Source organism: Peromyscus maniculatus, chromosome 1 (assembly GCF_049852395.1).
Source record: "Peromyscus maniculatus bairdii isolate BWxNUB_F1_BW_parent chromosome 1, HU_Pman_BW_mat_3.1, whole genome shotgun sequence".
Classification (NCBI taxonomy): Eukaryota; Metazoa; Chordata; class Mammalia; order Rodentia; family Cricetidae; genus Peromyscus; species Peromyscus maniculatus.
This window is the reverse complement of record NC_134852.1, coordinates 196,429,415-196,451,590: the sequence shown is the minus strand read 5'-3', so window position 1 is coordinate 196,451,590 and position 22,176 is coordinate 196,429,415. Positions and strand designations below refer to the sequence as shown.

At 40.6% G+C, this 22,176-nt stretch overlaps 1 protein-coding gene and 1 pseudogene across 4 annotated transcripts in view; one reads left to right on the top strand and one right to left on the bottom strand.

Moving 5' to 3' along the window:
* The window catches only part of Erlin1 (ER lipid raft associated 1), a 36,292-nt gene extending 17,446 nt beyond the window's left edge, over positions 1-18,846 (top strand). For 2 of the 4 annotated variants that reach the window (XM_006988153.4, XM_016006637.3), the window contains exons 8-12: positions 3,266-3,324; positions 4,971-5,062; positions 11,736-11,825; positions 12,967-13,046; positions 16,643-18,846. In XM_006988153.4, coding sequence (XP_006988215.1) covers positions 3,266-3,324; positions 4,971-5,062; positions 11,736-11,825; positions 12,967-13,046; positions 16,643-16,864 — 543 coding nt within the window. In that variant the 3' untranslated portion in view covers positions 16,865-18,846. Of the gene's footprint in view, positions 1-3,265; positions 3,325-4,970; positions 5,063-11,735; positions 11,826-12,966; positions 13,047-13,619 lie in introns of all 4 variants that reach the window. The other 2 variants (XM_042264004.2, XM_076563144.1) reach the window with 1 other exon arrangement.
* On the bottom strand, positions 14,250-14,869 carry LOC121824873 (zinc finger matrin-type protein 2 pseudogene; annotated as a pseudogene).
* Positions 18,847-22,176: the final 3,330 nt, after the last annotated feature.

Below are 22,176 nucleotides of genomic sequence, written 5' to 3'. Positions count from 1 at the left end.
GACCCACATGTTGAGAACCACTGCCTTAGACCATCTCTCTGAGCCCTCTAAGCAAGAATGAAAGAAGGAACTCAACCAAAGCAGATGTTGCTTAACCCAAAATACCTGTACTTGTCCCAAAGACAGATGCAGTCAAATATAGTAGAAAACTTGTGTGAGTTTTCACAGACAGACTGAAGAAGTTGCTTGCCTTCATCCTGTTCTTTTTGAGGGGTTTCCACCAGGAAGTGGTGAAGGTTGATCAGAGAAGAGAGGTGGTGTTTGGTTGGTTTTTAGGGTTTTTGTTTGTTTATTAAATACAACTTTATTTTCTGTGCATTAGTGTGATGTTGTCAGATCCTCTGGAACTGGAGTTATAGACAGTTGTGAACTGACATGTAGATGCTGGGATATGGCGATATACTGTGTACCCTAATAAAATTTGCCTGAAGATCACAGAGACAAAGGAACAAACCACTGCCACGTCTTAGCTCTAGGACTCCTCAGCCTGAAATGACTTCAGTTCCCGTCTCCTCACACCTTATATACCTTTCTCCACCCAGCCATCACTTCCTTCCTCCGTAATATTGTAAGACATATAGATAGAAAGAAGGCTGTATTTACTGTGAGGATGCATAACCTTCAAGATAATATATATAAAAGAAGGGGAATCTGTGGCTGCATTCCTGCTGAACTGCACCTGGCCTGGCTCTAGAGAGTAGCACCTAGCCCTAATCCATCTTTTGTTTAGCAAGACACCTTTTGTTTCCTTTATTGCCCTCTATGTGAATCTTGTCTCAGAGTCTCCCAAGGCCTATGCAAAACTTGGTTCAGGAAACCCAGAAAACCATGGTACCTGAGAGATTGAGGAATTTGCACTTGGCATTGTATTGTTGAGAGCTCCTTTCAGATTGTTTTGAGCATATGGAAATTAACTGGCTAAACTGTATTGGAGAGGAGTAAAATTGCCCTAGGTGAAGAGAAAGTGCTTCAGACCCCCCTGCAGCCATAAAAGGCTAGATCCATTCTTAAGGTGCCCCTGAGTCTTCATTCCACGAATCCGTGTGAACCCACACATCTGTGCAGCGACACACAGTGACATGCTGGGATTAACAGCATGTGTGCTTCCCAAATACTGGGATTAAAGGTGTGAGATTTCAAGTGCTGGGATTAAAGGCATGTGACTCCCAAGTATTGGGATTAACGATGTGTGCCACCACTGCCTGGCTCTGTTTCTCTCCTAGACTGAGTCAATCTCAAGTAGTCCAGGGTGGCTTTGATCTCTGCCTCCCAAGTGCTAGGATTAAAGGCGTGTGCCACCACTGCCTGGCCTCTATGTTTAATCTAGTGGCTTGTTCTGTCCTCTGATCTTTAGGCAAATTTTATTAGGGTACACAATGTATCACCACACTAGAAATTGAACCCAGGTCCTCTGGAAGAGCAGCCAGTGCTCCTAACCACTGAGCCATCTCTCCAGCCCCCTTTAGTTTTGTTTTTAAATGAGGAAATGAGTGGTTTTCTTCAAAGACCATGCAAAGGTTGGGTTATTTGTTTTTATAATTAAGAAATTTTTTATGTATTTGGGTGTTTTGCCAACATGTATATCTATGCACCACAATGAGGACTTCTGGATGCCTTGGGACCGGAGTTACAGCCAGTTCTGAATCCCTGTGTGTGTGCTGGGAATCAAACCTGGGTCCTCTGCATCTCTTAACCATTGAACATCTCTCCAGGCCTCAGAGGTGGAAGTTTTTAGGTCATCAAAAGTGTGACAAATGCTGTTTCTGTTTTTATGGTATTGAGAATCCAACCCATGATGCTGTTTTTAGACTAAAAGCCCCTTGTGATTTTTTTTTTTCTACAGTAAAGAATTTCTCCATTTTATAAAATACTTAAGCAAATGCTTATGGTTTTTCCCCCTAGTCTTTTAAAATAAACAGTCTTTACTTGGTCTGTACCACCAGCTTAGATACTGATGGAGTGTTTTTGTTGTTGTTTTGTTTTGTTTTCTCTGTAGACAGGGTTAAAAAAAAAATTAACCCTGAGTGAATTGGAAAAGAAAGGATTGTTGAAAGTTATGGGCTGGTGAAATGACTCAGCAATAAGTGTAAAAATGTCTTTCAAAAAATTGGAAGTTTTGAAAGTTAAAAGAAATAAGATTCATGTTCTTAAATGCTTTGTTACTTAAACATTTAGCCAGTTTTCAAAGGGAGATTAAATCATGACTTATGTGTATGCAGTATCAGTGGTGGGTGCAGGATGTTTAGTTAGTAAATGCAAAAGCTTCCAGAGATAAGTTCTTAGTGCAGGGAAGTCAGCCTTCAAAAGCAGCACATTCCAAGTAGATACTGTTAATCATGCCAAAGTTCACTTTGATTAGAACAACAAAGTTATCAGTAAATAATGTCTACAAATACAGGTAAACTTTGTTCTAAATGAGACTCTAGAAAGAAAGAATGCAAGCTCTGAGTTGCTATTTATTATCCTAAGTCAGTGGTTCTCAACCTTCCTAATGACCCCTTACTATAGTTCCTCATGTTGTAGTGACCCCAACCATAAAATTATTTCATTGCTACTCCATAACTTTGCTACTGTTACAAATCACAAATATGCAGGATATCTGATATGTGACCCTTAAAGATATCACAACCCACACACAGATTAAGAGCCGCTTTCCTAAAGCTTCGAGCTGCATTCACACCTAGTACCAACAGATTACAACTTTAGAAAGTGATGATCATTTGCTTGCCAGACACAGTATTTAGTTACACATGCCGACTGGAATTTTCATATGCCTTTGACATAATTTACCTCTCAACCTTGCTCCTTTGACTGACTTCTTTTTCTTTGTTTGCAAATTTGAAATGGAAAGCAAAATTACCCAACTACAGAGCTTTGTAAACTGTCTTCTAAGGAAAACTGGTTTATTTCCTCCATGAATAAGGTGGTTTTCTCTTGAGGTCAGACCCCACTTAGGTAAGCAGGTATCTTTGACTCTTGGTCTGACAGCATACAAAGTAGATTTGCTAGTGGGATCCCTACGTCAATCAGCGTTATTTAAGCTAGTGTCATCTGAGGAGCTCATCTTTAGGAGGTATGGTTAAAGACTTGTCGTTGCCTCTGGAGTTTCGTTTTTTTTTTTGTTTTTTGGTAGGTCTGCTTGTGTAGCCCAGTCTGACCTTGAACTCCCTGATCCTTCTGCCTTCATCTTCTAAGGGCTTTGATTATATGTGTGAAGACTTGTTTATCATATATATTTTGACTTCTCTTTTTTTTTTTTTTAAAGGCTGTGCGTGTTACAAAACCCAAAATCCCAGAAGCCATACGAAGAAATTTTGAGTTAATGTGAGTAACACTCATGGGCTCCTAATATTTCTTTTTAAGAGCTATTTACATACTAATATAGAAGTCTAGGGAAACCGTGGACGGAAATGCTCAATCTGGGATTGGATAAATAGCTGTCTTCTGTACTTTAGTAATGTTACCTTTTGTATCATAATGCCCAGTAAATACTTACTAGATTTCTCTTTGTGTATGGACATTTCCAGAACAGTATTCAAAGATGCAGTTTGCTGTGAATAATTGCTGAGACACAAGGAGCTATAATCTATTTATGAATAGAGCCTTGAATGAAATATTAATAAAACAGGGAAGCCTGTTAATGTTGAAAAGAACGCCCTTTTTGTTACCTTATTATAATGGTAAGAATGGGGGATGACTTAGCAGTTCAGAGCACTGGCTGCCCCTTTAGAGGCCTCCAGGTTCACTTCCCAGCACTGTCTCTAACTCCAGTCCCAGGGGATCCATGGCCCTCTTCTGGCCTCTATGGGTACCACAAATATATGGTACACAGACAAGAAGGCAGGCAAAACACCCATACACATTTTTTAAAGGGGCCTTTTTTTTTTTTAATGAGTAGATACTTAACTTGGTATAAAGCTTAGGGATGTGTGTGTGTGTGTGTGTGTGTGTGTGTGTGTGTGTGTGTGTGTGTGTGTGTGTGTGAGATATAATCAAATCTGGGTCTTTACACATTGCCTGTAGAGAGATCTTGCCTGAGTTTGAGTTGTCTTCAGGGTATCTTTCTTTTTATGTCTCCAGAACTGGCTAGAAAGAAGTTATTTATCTGATACAGGATTAGTTTCTAAGTGTTTTAGAGGATCTCTTTATGATAATACTTAAAATATTTGAAACAGCAATATTCTCAGGGTGAAAAAAAGAGACAAACATCTTTAGAAATTTTGGTTTTGAGAAGAAATAAGAGATGATGCTAAATTTAAAATATCTACAAAAACCAGGAATATGAGGGCTGGGGATTTGACTTGTGGCAAAGTGCCTGTTTACCTGACAACCACAAGGCTGAGTTCAGTCCCCAGGGCACACACAAGCATGCTAGTACACACACACACACACACACACACACACACACACACACACACACACACGGGGGGGGGGGGGGGGGGGGTGCCGGGGAAGAGGGAGAGAGAGAGAGGGAGAGGGAGGACATAGCAGGTGTATAGATTCAGGGTCCAAAGGAATAGTGATACTGCTCTGTGGTGTAGTAAACCTGAGTCCTTTTTGTTCCTAGTCTGTCTTCTGTTGTGCAGTTTGTCTCTCCTGTTTCATTGTAGAGCTGTACTTAAGAGTACAAAGCATAACGTATCAAGCTGGGAGGTAGGTTATGAATCTGAGCTGCTAATAGAAATGTTATCCAAGGATCAGGATGTCTTAAACTTTAGAGATGATTGCTTCTACTAATCAGTGAATTATGTGGGTTCTCCCTTTCCCTCTCCACCTCTCATTGCCCCATCTGTCTCCTTTCCTCCTTCTCTCCCCTCTCTGTCCTTAGTCAAAAGGCCACACACGAGAAGCTTGAGCTACACTCTCAAAGCTGCATGTTACTGTGCTTTATCCCCAGTACCACACAGAGGGGAGAGGGAGGGAAGGGAAAGACAGCACCTTTCTGATTTGTATGATGTTTTACTTCGCAGGGAGGCAGAGAAAACAAAGCTGCTTATAGCTGCACAGAAACAGAAGGTCGTGGAGAAGGAAGCTGAGACCGAGAGGAAAAGGGCCGTTATAGGTACTTGATTTCTCTGTGACCAGTGTCGCTGACTGTAGCTACTGTGACTGTCCTGTTCTTTATCAGTTTCTTGTTGGATAATGAGGGGACTCAAGGCAGCATTATGTGTAGTGGAGAATTCTGGAAACTTCATTTTATATCCAGATGTCTTTAAACCTTTAAAAGTAAGTGAAGCTAGTAGGTTATGAAGCCTAGCCTAGTTACTTTTCAGTCCGTAGTATAATTTCATTCTTGTGAACTCATGCGGAAGAGTTCCTTCCTAGTTTGTTATTGCTATAGCACCGCTGTGTGACTGTCCTTTGCAGCGTCTCTGTGCACACATGCAGGAGTTTGCCTAGATAGCTCGGGTCAGCATGGGGGCGTGGACAGTGCCTGTCTACTGAGAGAACTTAAGACGTTCTTAAAGCAGCTTCGCACAGTTTTTTGTTTGTTGAATCTCATGATTTTAGAGCTTATAATTTTATGTTTTGTTTTAAATTTCACCTTTCTAATAATTCATTTTTATTGTAGTTTGTAATCTGTTGGCTCCTACTAGATTGTAATTCAAGGAAAAAAGGTACTTTGGGGTAGGATGTTGTAGAGAACATTCCACAGAGCAGAATTGCTGAGTCACAGTGTGTGCCTGTGTTCAGGTTTCTCTTGCTGCCAAACTGTTCTCCTGGTTCCTCCATCTTCCCTGTCTTCAGCATTGAGTTCTGGTTTCTCCACTGCTGTAATGCATTCTCCTTTCTCCATGTCCTCCTCACCTCTTGGAGTTACCAGACGACAAACATTCGTGTCAGTTCAGTGATGGACAGAGAATCACATACTTTCAGTTTTAATATCCCTGATTAGTGGTAAAATTGTTTATTGGGGTTTTTTCCCTTTAAGGTCTATTACCCTTCTAGTATCTTAAACCAGTTATTTGACTGCTTTTTTTGAGCTGGTTTAAGGTGTTCTTCATATATTTTGAGTACTGATTCTTCCCCATATTTATGCATTGCAAATTATCTTTTCTTGCTCTGTGGCTTATTTTTGAACTGAGATATCTTTGAGGTATATAAATTTGATTTTCATATAGTCTAGTTCATCAAAAATCCAATGGTTTGTGCCTTACCTTGTTTACAAGTTATTTTGCCTCCACAAGTACCAATTTTATTCAAAATATTTAAATTTCTGCTTCTTTGTGTATGAACCTTTAATTCATAAGGGATTTATGTTAATGTTTAATGTGACAGAGATTCTGCTTTACTTTTTCCAAATGGCAATCCAGTTATTTCATACTGTTGAGTAGCTCTTTATTTCCACTTTTTGAATGTCATTTATGTTAACAGTAAGATATTACATATAATTTGTTCTGATCCTAAGATCTCTGTTTTGTTTTAACTCCTTGTTCTGTAGCTTCCCTTTTCCTCATGCTATCTGGAGGTTTTCCTTAACTGTTCCTATTGGCTGTAATTGTTGACTGTTCTTAACTAGTCCTGCTGTTAGCTTGGACTAAACTAGGCCCTATATTCAGCCATGAGACTACAAGGACTAGCTCAATTCTGTAAAGTTCTGTCTGGATTTTTGTTGGAATTACAGTGAATGTACACTGATTTGGAGAAAATGGAAATAATTGATACTGAGTCTTACAAATCTCATATTTCTATTTATGAGAAATGTCTTTTTAAAAGTATCATAGTTTAAGGTTAGGGAGATGACTCGGGTGTAAAGTGTAAGCATGAAGACTACAATTCTGAATACCAGAAACACATGAAAATATGGAAGGGGCTTCATGGCCCACTTTTAATTCCAGTCTCACAAGGCAGAGACGGCATCCTCAGAGCAAGCTGGTTATCAAGACTAGCTTTATAGACGAGCTCTGGTTGTCATTTAGAGACCCTACCTTAACAAATGGAAGAGTTGCCAAAGATGACTACTACTAATCATCCTCAGCCTCCACGTGCCTGTGCACCCATATTCATGTGCCCACACACATGTGCCCACATACACATGAAAACTGGAAAGGGGAGAGGGCTGTAATCTTAAAGTCCCTCAGATTTATTAGAAATGCATTCCCTTGGTGCTGGATGGAGTGGCACACTCCTTTAATTCCAGCAGGCAGAAGCAGGCGAATCTGAGTTCAAGACCAGCTGGTCTACAAAGCAAGTTCCAGGACAACCAGGGCTACACAGAGAAACCTTGTCTCAAAGAAAAAAGAAAGAAAGCAATGCATTCCTGCGTAGCCTTTTAAAGTTTTTGTTTCTGTAATAAGTAGGCTCTTTTACAAAGGCACTTGTTCTCGCTTTGTCTGTTTTTTTTTTGTTGTTGTTGTTGTTGTTGTTGTTTTGTTTTTGTAGATGTTATTGGTTTTTAGTTAGCAATTTTGTTGAAAATGCCTAGTATTCTTAACAGTGTCTTGGTTTCCCTGTGAGCAATCATGTTGTCTTTAGATATCAGTAATCCTATTTTCTTCTATATCTGAATGTCACTCCCTTCATTTCTTCTTGTCTTACTGCTTTAAGCTATGGCCTCCTATCCAGCGTACACAAGAGCAGGCTTTTTTGTTTTATCTCTAAATAGTTCCAATAACAATTGCTGTCTTAACATTTACTGTTTAATGAAGTTTCCTTCTGTTCTTGCTTGCCAAGAGCCCTTGTTACTATTAAAACTAAGTTATTTGTATATATTGAGTTGAACTTACAATTTTTAAGCTGTTAATATGATGGATTGTATTATTAGATGTTATATTACTGAATTTTCTTGTTACTCTATTAAACCCACTCAGTCATGATATGAAAGGTCCACCTTAATCTCTTGTAAGATATGCTGATAATTTTTACTTTTGTTTTTTATAAATGAGATCAGCTTAGTTTTCTTATATACTCTATCATCTTTGCTTATTTGTATTTTGTTTGGGGGTTAGGAGTTTGCTTTTTGTTGTGTGCCTTGTTTCTTCCAACCTCAGAATAACCTGAAGAGCATTTATTTACTAGAACATTTTGTATATGATATATATTGTTTCCTTTTCATGGGATACATAAAACACTTTGCTTTAGTATTGTTTGTGTTGTTTTGTTTGCTTGTACTTTGGTAACATCCAACCTAATTTCATTTCTCTATTACATTTCTTTTTAAGGTTTAGAAATTTTATTTTTGTTGAAAATTGTCTATTTCATATAATACTTCACATGGGGAAATGGACTCACAGAATCCACTGTGGCTTTGAGCACATTCGCCATAGTCCGCCTTCCTTTACGTTGTTCTGTTGTATATTCTTTTCTGTTGGATTGGTTTTGATCTTTCTTATTTATTTATTTTTCAGAGAACTACTTTTTAGTTTTGGCTTGCTTGATTTATGCTTTCTTTCCAGTGTTATCTATGAATTTTTGTTAGTTTCTTCTTTCTGCATACTTTGAATTTACTCATTAGTTCTTTAAAAAAAATTCTAAAGTTAGATGCTTAATTCGTTGACTTTCACTTTTTTCTTTTTTTGTTTTTTGTTTGTTTTTAGTGGAAGCTTGTAGGAGTATAAATTTTCTTCTGAGTACTGCTTTGGTCTTGGGGGTTTTGTTTGGTGGTTGTTATTTTGCTTACGTGTGTTCAGTTTTCTTTAAGATATTTCCATTATAATCTCATCATTCATCCATGAGTTATATGTATAACTTTTTCAGTTTTTGGTTCAGTGAATTTTGAGAGTCTGTCATCTGATTTTCAGTGTCATTCACAGTCAGAAGATAATGTTGTTGTATGGATGGTTTGTTGTGTGTTGAAATGTGCTCTGCAGCCCTTTTCTGTAAGTGCCCTAGTTGTGCTGAAAAGGGCTGAGTATGTAGTCTCTATTTGTTGGATTCAGGTTTCTATGGTGATTGATCACATCTTCTATGTTCTTCTCATTTTTGTCTTGTACTATCAGTTTACTGAGAACATTGTGTTAAATTTTCCTGTTACAATATTTGTTGACTTACAATTTTTTCTTTATTTTGAGTCTCTATCATTTGAGGGCATTTACACTCAGGATTGTTAATCTCTCTGGAGATTTCCTATTGGTTTATAATAACATTCTTTATCTCTAAACATATTTTGTGGCATAAGACTTACGCTGTCTGATGATAACATAGCTATGTTGGATTTCTCTTGGCTATTTCTTGGTATGTCTTCCCGTTCCTTTACTTTGAACTTTTCTGTGTCATTATGTTTTAGGTGTGTCTCTTATAACAGCATATAGCTGGATTTTGTTATCTTATCCAATGTGAGAATCTGTCTTTTAACTGGTGAGTTGTAGTCTTTTTATATTTATTGTAGTTGCTACTGTATTTAGATTTGTATATTATCATTCAATTATATGCTATTTACCATGCATCTCTTCTCTGCTTCTTTTTTCATTGTGAATTGTCTTTATTCATTTTTTTTTTCTTTTATTTCACTGGAAGGTTTACATTCTGCTTCTGGAATGTACAACTAGTCATCACTTGTGGAATGTTAAGTCTATCTGAATCAGTAAAACCCCAAGTTAATGATAATCTCTGTCCTCCTCCTGACTAATCCTAGGAGAGGCTCCTTTTACTTCTCCTTCCTGTTCTCCAGTCTCATGTGCTGTTGTAGCTCTGTCCTCTGTTTTCCTGTGGTTTCTCTTTCCATGGCTTACTCTCCTCACTACTCAGGACTCTTTGAGTAAACATTTCATTCAACTTGAGAGTGTTAAGTAACCTTTTCCTCTGCTGCAGTTTCCTTTTTTTCTGCTAGTTAGTTGTTGTTTTGTTTTTCTGGTGAAGGCTAAGCTTGTTCAGTCTTCCTTGGTCAAAAGTGCTCACATTTCATCCTCCGATGGTACTTGAGACTACAGTTCTGTAACAAACTAACTTTCCTTTTTCTTATCATATTGGTAGTATGTTACATTTTTGTTTGGCCTCTTGTATGTAATTACAAGCATGCCACTGAACCAGTTTTGTTGTTTTTTTTTTGGGGGGGGGTCATTCTTCTGCTTTTAAAACCCTCCTGCTTTTTAAGGAACTGTTGAGTTGTTCTCCAGCTCTGGTGAGGCCAGCAGGTGGAGTTCTGTAGTCCCCATTCCTCTAGAGTTGCAGTCTCTGGAGGTCGTGGCTTTATTCGGAAGTCGGTTGGGACGTGCCAGGCCGTATCTGGTCCTGTTTGGAGCACTGCCCAAGTGCTTCTCTTTCTTGTGAAATACCCCCCCCAGAGCTGCTACCAGACAGTCTCAGCTCTTCTTTTGCTGCGTCACTTGAGGGCTTTCATTCTGTCTTATTAAACTTGCTGTGCAGTTCAAGACAAATTTGTTGTTTTACCTAATAGTTTAAGATGTTACCTAATGGAATTTTCTCATTTGTCTACTCCCACTTTTCTGGAACTTCCAAGTCTGGTCAGGCTGTTCATTGGTTTCTTCCCGTGAAATGGAGAGTGGTGTATCTTGAACTTACGCTTATAGCTAAATGTCCATCCTGTAATTTATTTTTTAGTTAGTATAATACAGACTGATTTCACTCCACTGGGTTCTGGATAATTTTAAAGGATACTGCCTTCTGAAAAAAAGGGGAACTATTTGGAATTTTTCTCTCTGTTAAATGTTTTTCCCCAGAAGCCAGAGATAAGATATGTTAAAGTATATCTTGGGGCCTTTGGGGTTCCACACCACAGTCTACAAAGTCCCTTATAGAAAATGGAATGTGTTTCATCTAACTTGGGTACATTTTCCCATACACTTTACATCATCTCTACCTGTTAAAATTCAAGTGCTATGTAAACAGTTGTTATACTGTACCATTCAGGGAACGATGACAAGAACAAATGTTTATGTTCAGTATACACGTTTTTGTTTAATTTCTGAGTATGTTCAATCTGCATTTGGTTGAATCTTCAGATGAGAAACCTGTGACCACGGAGGACTACATGTCCTCAACATCTTTGGCTGAAAGGGAAAATTGAGAATTTTTTTTTTTTAATTACGGTGATGGAAGTTCAAGTGTAATTAGTCTTTCTTGTTTGGTCCTGGGAGTTTTGGTTTGGGCAGAGGTTTACCAAAAGTGTTTAGTTTTTCCTGTTTGTACTCGGATGTGGCAGCTATTGTGCTCATTATGAATACTTGTTCCTTTAAGTAACTATTTCTGTTTTATCTTTACAGCAGTAAGACTATTCCTTCTTTGATATTCTTTCCCTTATATCATATTCTTGATGGCAACTTAATAGTAGATCCTGAATATATTAAAACTAAACTGTTTAGCCTGTCACTCAGAACACAGGCTTTCTTAGTTGTCTTCTCTTGTCGTCTGGCCCTATAGTTTTTCATTTGTACCTGTGTGTCCTCTTCTAAGCTTCCTGGCACATCCCCACCAGGTCGTGTTATTTCCTACTCAACACCTCCTTGGTCAGTGTTCCTTGTCCTGTTCTCTTGCCACTTGATGTGCTTGCCCTGTATCGCCGTGAGTCGGATCGCTCCGTTTTTGTCCCGTTGTTTTACCATTAGTTTGTGAACCATTGCTGTAGACTCATGAAAGACTGAAACTGTTAACCCTTTTGTAACCTCCTTCTCACAAAGCGTTCACTACCAAGAGGACAATAGAGAAGGAAAGCCCCCCCCCCCCCATTTCTAGAACAGATAGCACCTCAGCAACCGTTAGCCATAAAGGCACGTGTGGTGCTAGCCGCTGTGCTGCTGATCCCGAGTGTACGTGCGTCTCTGTTGTTGTTGTTGTAGAAGCAGAGAAGATCGCACAAGTGGCAAAGATCCGCTTTCAGCAGAAGGTGATGGAGAAGGAGACGGAAAAGCGCATTTCTGAGATTGAAGGTAAGGCTGGAGTCTGAGTGTCTGGACTGCCTCTGCTTCAGGACCAGTGCTTTCCTGTCTTGTGGGGAAAGCTGTAGGATACTCTGGTCTGGAGGAAGTAGCTAGCCAGATACTCCAGACAGAAAACAACAACAAACAAAAAGCACTTTATAATCTAGCTCTGTTTTAGGCTGTGACTCTAGTAGCTCAGCCTTTCATTTCCTTCCTTACAGTGGAGTTAATTAGCTCTCACTTTATTCTCTGATGAAATATAAGAATTCCTCAACATTTGTTAAGGATGTATGAAACAAGGGTCCAGAGCGTTGGCTCAGTGGTTAAGAACACTGGCTTTTCTTCCAGAGGATCAGGTTCAATTCCCAGACCCTCGCGGGGGCTCACAACTGTTTATATTCCAGTCCCGGGGGATCCAACACCCTCTTGTATACACATAATACACAGAGATACATGCAGGTAAAATACCCATATACATAAAATAAAGTGAAAAAAAATTAAGAATGTGCAAGGTAAGGGCAGGGAGATAGCTCAGTGGATAAAGAGCACACACCACTTGTGCAGAGGACCTGGGTTCAGTTCTAAGACCCATGTCAGGTAGTCCTCAATTGTCTGTAACTGCAGATCCAAGAGATCAGATATCTTCTTCTGACCCCTAGGGGCACTCTTCTCATGGATACAAACACACACACACACACACACACACAATTTAAAATAATTTTTTAATGTTCAAAATACAGCTGTTTATCTCTCTGTGTTAATTGATTCTAGATGAAATTTGGTGAGGATGGGAATAATGCAATAAATAGAGTGGAGCTTTTATGTCTAGACATGGTAATTTTGCCTGAATCCTGCCTGGATGGAGGGTAAGGCTTTGGGTGATTGGAAGTTGGAGGGAGATAGAAGAAAAAGAAACCATTTAGAGCAGAAAATGAATGAACTCAGAAAGTTGTTATTCAACAGTGATGAACATATTCCCCTTGAAAAGGAGCTGTCCTGAAGATTGAGATTTTGAAATTGTTAATATTATAACTTAAAATGAGCCAAACAATTGAAATATTAAGCACTAGAAAAGGTACTCTTACCCAGATGAGGAAGTAGAGTGGCACTTCTCTTTTGTTTCAAACTTGCCATGACTCTTATTTGCTAGATGCTGCATTCCTGGCCCGAGAGAAGGCGAAAGCAGATGCTGAGTATTATGCTGCACACAAATATGCCACTTCAAACAAGGTGACTGCTTTGCATGCCATTTCCCTAGTGACTGTTTGCCGGTTTGCATTCACTTTTCATGGGTTCTAATGCAGTAGAAGTAGTTGTATTTAGTGTCAGAAAAAGGGAGTGGACAACCCATCATCAACCACTTACTTAGCAGGACACTTGGATACCATGGGTTAGGGAGGGAATGCTCTGTTATTTTAAAAGTAAGAGCTGGAATAAAAGATAAGCAGATGCATAAGCACAGGTCAAATGCCAAAAAACTGTTCATTTGTGCTCTATGTAGGGGCTCTGAAAAGTTGAAGATCTTTTGAGAGAATGACAAGAGCGAAACTCCTTTAGACTAGCTTTCCAGATAGGTAGCTTTCCAGGATAGAAGCTGAACTTAGAGCAGGGCTTCCCTTCAGAGACATACTTGCAATTTGGGGGATGAGACCCTTTTTCTTTCTTTCTTTTTTCCTAGTCAGTGTCTTTTATTGTATATGTTGAACAGGGTCTAAGAACCAGGGTTTCCCAGACTGGGTTAGTTTGTTTGGTTTTAGGGTTGTTTTGTTTTGTTGTTTTCATTCTTTTTTTTGCCTCAAACAGGTTCTTCCAAAACCTGTTTTCTAGGAAGACAACAGAAATCCTCAGTGGAGTGAAATGGAAGAAACAAGGTTTAAAATTCCATAGACACAAGCCACACCAAACACTCCTCTCCTTCCGTTTCCTGTTACACGCACCGAGGAACCCAAGAACATTAGGCCCCAGGGCAGCTCTGAGATTCTAGCTCAGGCCCCTCTTTGTGACATCTCATGCACACATACCCACACACACGTTGACCCAGGCAGAAGTCACATGCATGCACAGGTGGCTAGAGAACCGCTGGGCAGGATGGGAGGGGAGCTGGCCAAAGCTACGCCAGACAGCCCTTCTGTTGCAGGCTGAACAAGAGTCAAGATGAACAAAAGCAGAACACAGGACAGAGGAGGATGTTCAGACAAGAGGTCGGATAGATGATGAGGGAAAGAGGCCTCTAAGAGGGAAAGCAGATGGGCAGAACTTCTGTGACTCCAGTAATGTACCGAGTCTGACAGAATCTGCCACAGCATCCCCTCTACATCTTGTGCCTTCTCCCAACGCAGAGGGAAACCACAAACACCCACCCTCTAACCCTGCCATTAACACTCTTAAGGACTTTCTCCAGGACCCCAAAACGAAATGACACCCCACCCCACCTCAGCACACACTCAGAGTTATGTCCAGTATAGGCCAAAGGTAGGCCAAAGAGAAGTAATTCTTCCTGGTGGATCCAAAGCCAGAGAAGCCCATCACAGCTGCCATCTCGTCATCATCATCCTCCAGTGTCAAGTCCTCTTCAGCCCTCCTTTTCTCCTTCTGTTTCTCTTTCCTGTGTGCTTTGGCCTTTCCCTCTTCTCTGAGTTCCTTCATCCTTTCCTCAGAATCATAATCTTCCTGCTGCTCTTCCATCTTCTTGTTGACCTCAAAACATTCTTCACCTGATCCAGAGTGGAATGTTGTCCCACCCACAGACATACCCAGGTTTTGCTGCTTTTTCTTTTCATCAGTGTGATCTGGGAAGTTGATGGAGTCCTTCAGCACACAGCCACAGACAGTGCAGTAGTGGCCTCCCATTTCAGACTGTGGGGTCGTCTTGCTAATGACAGTTGTCTTCCCAAGCTCGGACTCCAAGTTCACCTTGTAGTCCTGTGCCACAGAAGCTCCCGCTTGAGTGCCAGCACTGGGTTTCCATCCTTTTCTCTCTCTCCTGTGAGCCTCTTCTCCGAGAGCTTCTCGTTCATCTTTGTCCACTTCTCTGTCCTGCTGCCCAACACCATCTTCCCAGTGAAGTGCAGGATACTTTTTCAGGTTGAAGACTATGGTGTGTTATGGTACATTTGCATTCCTAGCCCTTCCTGCTGCATGCCTATAGTACTTGTTCTCTCAACACCTCCTCCTCACACACACATTTTCTTATGTGTGTGATATTGAGATTGCTAAGTAGATCCTGCAATTTGAAGGATTAAAATCAATTTAGAAAGGAAAGACAAATTAGGAGAAATGGAAATGATAAGCTATGATAGGTTGGCAGAATGTACATTGTCAGAACTTTGGAAACCAGTATAAATTTAGAAACAGATTTAATATCAGAGGAAACAGAATGGAATTTTGTCAAGATAAAAACAAGATGGGAAATTCACGTATCTAACAGTTCATATTGGCGGTAGGAGAATTTGGCCAGACAGAAGCATCAGGATCTTCTTAGGGTTGAAGAGATGGCTGAGTGATCAAGAGTACTTGCTGCTCTTACAGGGGACCAGAGTTCAGTTTCCAGCACCTATATTGGGTGGCTCACAACTCCAGCTCTAGGAGGCCAGATCTGTCTTCTGCCCTTCACAGCCATCTACACATATGCACATACAAACGTACATATAAACAAAAATAAAGTCTTTTTAAAAAATAAAAGACTTTACTATTAAGATCAAACTTATTCTGAAATGGGTCGTCATTTTATGCCATCTTGAGAAATGCCACTCATATAGCATGTTTTAAAAGGGCTTTAAGAAGTAATTGAGTTGTACGGTATGACTAGATTTAATTGCAATGTTTTGACAGGATAAGAATCGGCAGGAGGGTGGCGATGCAGGGACTGAAAGATGTTAAAGTGCCGAGAGGGAGCGCTCTGGCACTGCAAAGGACAAGAAAGACTCAAGACAGGACTACTGGGTGGTCCTGGGGAGCACTGAGAGCACATATTCTGGGGAACAAGGAAAGAGTTTTAAACCAGAAACAAGTTTGGTTGGATATATCTTGCACTGTGATTTACACAAAGTACTGACAATGAGACAGACAGTGTAGTTCAGTTGATAGAGTGCTTGGCTGGCATGCTTGGTTCTGGGTTTGGTAACACCACATAAACCTGGGTTTGGTGACAGATCTCTGGAATCCCAGTAATTTGGTGGTAAAAAGCAGAGATATTAAAAGTTCAAGGTCATCTTCAGCTACATAACAAATTTGAGGCCAACCTGAGATATGTGAGGTCCTGTTTCAAAAATTAAATATTGGTAGAAGCGGTTCTGGTGGTTGACAAACATCCGTCTTACCACAAATATTTAATCAGCCAGCTTCTGGATAAAGTCAAGGTGCCTGATTAAGTGATTGTTTGACATATTCCAATTCTCAAATTTGGTTGAAAAAGTTGAGTCACTAAGACATCTGGTTATTATGAACCTAGGCTTTTCCTTGGAAGCCTTAACACTGGATCTGTTGACTTGTGTACCTCTCTCAAGAGAATCAGTAGAAATTCTGTGTCAGTTCCTGGTTGAGGAAAGCTTCGTGAGATAGAAAATGCATGTAAACTACGTAATAAGTCACAAAAGAAATACATATTATTTAATCCCCAATCTATTAAAAAAATACAGCTTATCCTGCATTAAGATGGGAGCTTGTTAAAGGAATTTTAGTTAAGGACTTAGCCACACTCCAAAGTAAAATAGGCCCACTGGCCAACATTCCAAGTTGAATCATGTTACTCAGGAGAACAACTGGGAAGAAGAGATGACTATTGCACCAACCATTCTAATTCCATTGCTCTCGTTTACCCCACACAGCACAAACTGACCCCGGAATATCTGGAGCTCAAGAAGTACCAGGCCATTGCTTCTAACAGTAAGATCTACTTTGGCAGCAACATCCCTAACATGTTCGTGGACTCCTCTTGTGCTTTGAAATATTCTGATGTCAGGACTGGAAGAGAAGGCTCCCTTCCCCCTGAGGAGGCTCTTGAACCCTCTGGAGAGAGCCCCATCCAAAACAAGGAGAACACAGGTTGATGCAAGAGGTGGAAATGTTCTCCCATATCAAGATGTGACCCAAGGGGCTGAGTGGGAACAGTGGTTATATGGACTCCTCAGATTCACAGCGAATTTGTGCTCTGTTGTGACTCTCTTGTCATAGTCCTGGTTTGCCAGCGGACTGCAGATTAGGACCAGCTGTCTGGCACTCAGATGGTCTTTTCAGCCACAGTTTTATCAAGTGTCCTGTGTGTGTTCCTTTGTAAACCGGTACTCATGAGTGAGGGAAAGAACGCTAAGATACTGCCTGCACTGGAATGTCAAACACTATATAACAAGCTGTGGTTTTCAAAAGCTGAGGTCTGTTGAATAATGTTTACATTGGTCCCTACGGACATGTGTGCTCAGACATTCAAGAGCCAGGAGGCCAGAGAAAAGACCACCAGAAAATGGTAAATTAAAGAAGACTGATGACACTTGGGAGCCAGGCTCTCTTTAATGTCCAGTCCCAGCATTCCTTCATGTGATGAACATCCAGACCTCTGGATTCCTAGGAAATGATCTTCCAGTTGAGCAACCATTTACTTGATACAAATTGTACCTTTCGGTTTTCCTACAGTCAGGGTGGTGGCCTGCAGGGACATGCACTTGCCACCCAACCAGAGGTTTCTCACAGAGATTCCTGATCACTAGTTTATTGCATTAGTAAACTCAGAGATAGAGAAAGCAGCTGAAATTTAAGGGAGATAAAACCTGCACTGCATCAAAGCTGTGGGGCCCTGTGTTTCTTCCATTGGGTGTGATGTCAACATCATTGCCCCAGCCCATGTGTGACTAAAGTGCCTGGTTTTAGCCACAGACAACTGCTTAGATGTCTTGGCTGACCAAAGCTGGGACAAGGCTTTAGCCAGACATAGGAGCAGTGTGCAATCCCTAATTTGCTGCACAGTATTATATCATAATTGCAGGAAGTTTGTATTTTTAAAACTGGATTTGGGGTACATTATTTGCCCTAGCACTTCTGTCTAAAGGCCAAGGTTCTAGGGCTGCCATGGTTGCTAACACACTGATTCTCCTTAACATAGTTCACAAAGTGGAACCGAGTAACCTAGAAAGCATCCTTGGTCACCTTTGTCTCCTGTCCCTCTGACTCTGGGATGCTGATAGCGAAGTTGCTTTTCCAACTTTGACCTCTAGGAGATCAGAATTCCATTGACTTCCTGGACAGCCATTGAATTTATTTTCCATGAGATGAGAAAGTTAACCTGTGGCTATAGGAGATGTACTTCATCCAGACCATTTTCCCCTGTCGTTAATTTTCCTGGAACATTATGCTGCACACACAGGTAGGCCTGAGTCTGCCAGACTTGTTGACAGCTCTTGTGTATACTGTGTGAAGCCAGACAGAAAAGCAGTGGGGCCACTTCCTGAAACCTCTCAGCCATTGATCTGGGCTGAAAGGTTGTGCCAAACATTTTTTTGGAAAAGGAAAGCCCAGATTTGAATGGGTCTTTTCCCTAGGCCTTACAGTGTAGAGGCATTTGTGATATGAATAAAATAATTTTTTTCATTTAATTATATAAATTACCCTTACATGAAGTTTATGTTCTTTAGCCCTTGTTACAAGAATTTTTGAACTATATAAATACACCTGTCATATTGTTGCTGCGGATAAATAATGATTGTTGTGGGATATCTGGATCATTGAGCTTTGTGCTTTCATTTCTAAAGATGTTTCTTATTCCCATTAGTGAAATGCTATTGCCCCAAAGTGATGGCTGTGGGTTTTTGTACCAGCTGCAGGTCCTGTTGGCCGGGTAGAGGAACAGGGAAGTGCCATTGTGAAAGATTAAAGAAAGCACTTCCACTTGAGCTGCCTGTGCCCACCTAGCGAACTAAGGCTGGCCATCCTTCAGGGATGTTCCTTTTGGTAAATATACACTGTACTCTTTAAGTCTAAATTTATATGTGAAAGCTACCTTTTTAAAAATAAGAACCTAAATAAAATTATTTTCCTATCAGTGACTGTGTGTATTTTGTTTCCCCCATATGTCTTCATGCTTTTCTGTTGTTTTAACATGTTTCTAAGACTGTCTTGCCCGTTTCAAATAGAGAGCAAGTTTGTTTGCTGATTGAGCTTAACTGTAGAGGCTTATACTTTTTCCAAAATAATGCCTACCAGGTATAATTTTTAAAAATAATTTCCTCACTCCAGAACTTGATAATCATTGCTATTGTTTATGGGACAAGTCAAGAGCAGGGCACTGAGAAGGAAGGCAGGCAGGCTCTGTGCCTCTTAGCGCCTGTACTAGGAAAACAGTTCTACATTAAAGGGAGGAGGCAGCTTATATACACTAGAAGTGGTAGTGTTGTGGCATAACTAACTTCATTAGTTAGGAGGTTACCAGAGTTGGGGTTGGACCTAGACTCTCTCCCAGGGAACATCTTTTGTGGACACAGTTGTAACTGTGTTTTTGGGGACAACAGGGACTATTTGGGAGATCCCAGGAAGGAGTCCCTTTGTTCCACCTCTGGGATCCACCCCCGTATTATCCCACATTAGCTGCCACAGTGCAGGGAGCTGTAGCTACTAATTTGAACTTGTTATCCTATAGGCTTTGGCATTGAGATGAGTTCTGCCCTCTCCTGTAAGAAAGTGTGAATTAGCAGTTGTGACTTCTACTTGCTTTTAAATGATTAAACCCAGTGTGTGCAGGTGAGGAGCTTTACTGGCCCTGCTGACTTGCCCAGCCGCTCACCTCTAAGGTCCATGAATGTGCATACCCTCTCTTCCCTTGGTTCTGCCCTGGCATACTTTGCTTCTCCAGTGGCAGCATCTCTCCTTTGCTAACTCCTAATGATTCTTCATCACTTCAGAGTTCCGCCTGAACTGTGTGCTTAGAGTTAGCATTTTCCATTTAACCTGCATAAACATGCATCCTGCCTCATGACCTGCTTAGAGTCTGTTATCACATAAAGACCCAGGCTTATAAGGGTAGTGACTGGGACTGTATTGTTGACTGGGGATGGTATCTATTGCTAACCCCTGAGATGATGTTGATCCTTGAGACTTGATCAACTAATAAGTAGTCTTAACAAAAGGACTTAGAAGCTGGGCTAAGTTCATGTGAATGAAGACTTATGAAATAATCATGGAAAATTACCAACTTTCTCTTAAACTATTTACTCATCCTTGCAGGGCAGATCTTTAGCAAAATAAGTTGCTGTACCTAGTATAGTAATTTCCATATGGTAACTGCTAGGGTATGTTAGTTTATCTAATCTGTAGAAATCAATGCGTTTCCGTCTCTTGAGTAGACCAGAAATCCCCACAGTAGAGAATAAGCACAGTACCTGATGATGAGTGTGAAATAAACTACATTGATATCTATCTTCAGGAGCTGAGGAGAACTAGTTCTAAACATCACTCACAACCTTGAGGAACATTCCAATAGCCCTGGCCAGTGTCTTTGCTTTCTCTCAATCCATTGTCTTTGTGTAAGCCTGGAGAACAAACTGTTAGTTTCTCACTCCTAGTGTCCTTTATTACATGGACCATAACTCCTAACGACACTTTACTTGTTTTCCTTACTGTGTCCTACGGTTTAAGAACAGCCCCCAGTCACCAGTGTTGAGAGAGCCCAGAGAGGAGACTGAGCAGTGGGGGCAGTGAATGAATGAAGACCTTTATGGCAAGGATGAGTTCATTTTTTAAAGGGTGACTTCGTCCCCATGAATGTGCCACCTCCCTCCTTCCCTCCCCTTCCCCCTCTCACCCTCTTGGTGTTTCTTACATTCTGCTTTTTGCTGTGATATGGTATGTACAGCAAGAAGGCATTAGCCAGGTATTGTCCTCAATTTTGGATTTCTAGTCTCCAGAACTGTCCGAGATTGCTGTTTGTCACAAATTAATCAGTCTACAGTGTTCTTTTAGAGCAATGCAAGATGAACCAAGAGAAGAAATTGGTTCCAGAGGAGGAGGAGAGTGTGGCTGTAATAAATATCTAGAGATGTGGACATAGTTTTGGAATTGGGTCATGAGTAGAGGGGTTCGGAGAAGCAGGCTAGAAACAGCCTGGGTTGTGTGAGCAGAATGTCAAGGGAAGTTCTCAGGAGGGCTCAGCAAGGAGAGCTGTAGGGAAAGTGGCTTTTAAGACCCCACAGATGGAATGCTGATAACTGTTCTGAGGAAGCGGAAATAGGAACTAAGTGTTGAGAGCTGGGGTAAAGGTTATCATTGTTCCAAGCTAAAAAGAAGGGCACTATGTCTGTGGCAAGGTGGCGTTTTAGAAGATGAATCTTACGATTGTTTTCTGAGATTTCTAGTGGAAGAAATTATTTCTTTGTTGTGCAGGAGATTGAACCCAGAGCCCGGCACATGTGAGTAAATACCCTATTTGAAAACATTGCCGTGTATAATCTTGAAGCAGCTGCATGGCTCATTTTAGCTGCAGATAGCAAAATGCAAGAGGGAACTGATAGAAAGATGGGATGTTAAAAGGAAACAGAACTGAAGGATTTGAAGAATCCTTCGCCTAGAACCTGTAAAGAACAAGAGAAAACCAACGTTTGCTGAAGCAACTGCTGTCTCCTCTATCTTGGGACTTCTTTGTCTCTATTAACAAGAGCCAATAAATTTATATTGGTTATAAATTACCCAGTTTCAGATATTGTTACAGCACAAAGGGACCATGATAACCATATTTCTTTGGAAATATTACCTGCCTTTGCCATTGTTTCTTTTTTTTTTAAGATTTATTTATTTATTTATTTATTTATTTATTTATTTATTAATTATGTATACAGTGTTCTGTCTGCATGTTTTGCCTGCAGGCCAGAAGGGGCACCAGATCACACTATAGGTGGTTGTGAGTCACCATGTGGTTGCTGGGAATTGAACTCAGGACCTCTGGAAGAGCAGCCAGTGCTCTTAACCACTGAGCCACCTCTCCAGCCCGCCATTGTTTCTTGTAATCTATTTTTTTAATGTTGAAAAAGGCACTCTCATGTAAGTATTCGGTACCTACTGTGCTGCTAAAGCAACAGAAAAGGCGTGTAGTTTTGGAGGTTGGGTGGGTCAGTTCAGGTAAACAGGCACAAGTGTAAGAGCGGTGAGTAGCATGGCAGAGTCAGTGAAGATCAACAGTCTGGTGATTTCTAGGAAACCATGTGTGATCTGAGCCGTTTCTAAGGATGGCTGGAGGGCTGCCAGCTGAAAATGGTGATTATGCAATGTGTTCGAGGCATTGGGGAAGTAATGTGTTAAGTTAAAATGCAATTTCCTGGATTCTCTTGCCTCAGCAATACTAGGAAGCATGAGAACCTTCTCATTGCAAGCCCGTCAGTAAGTT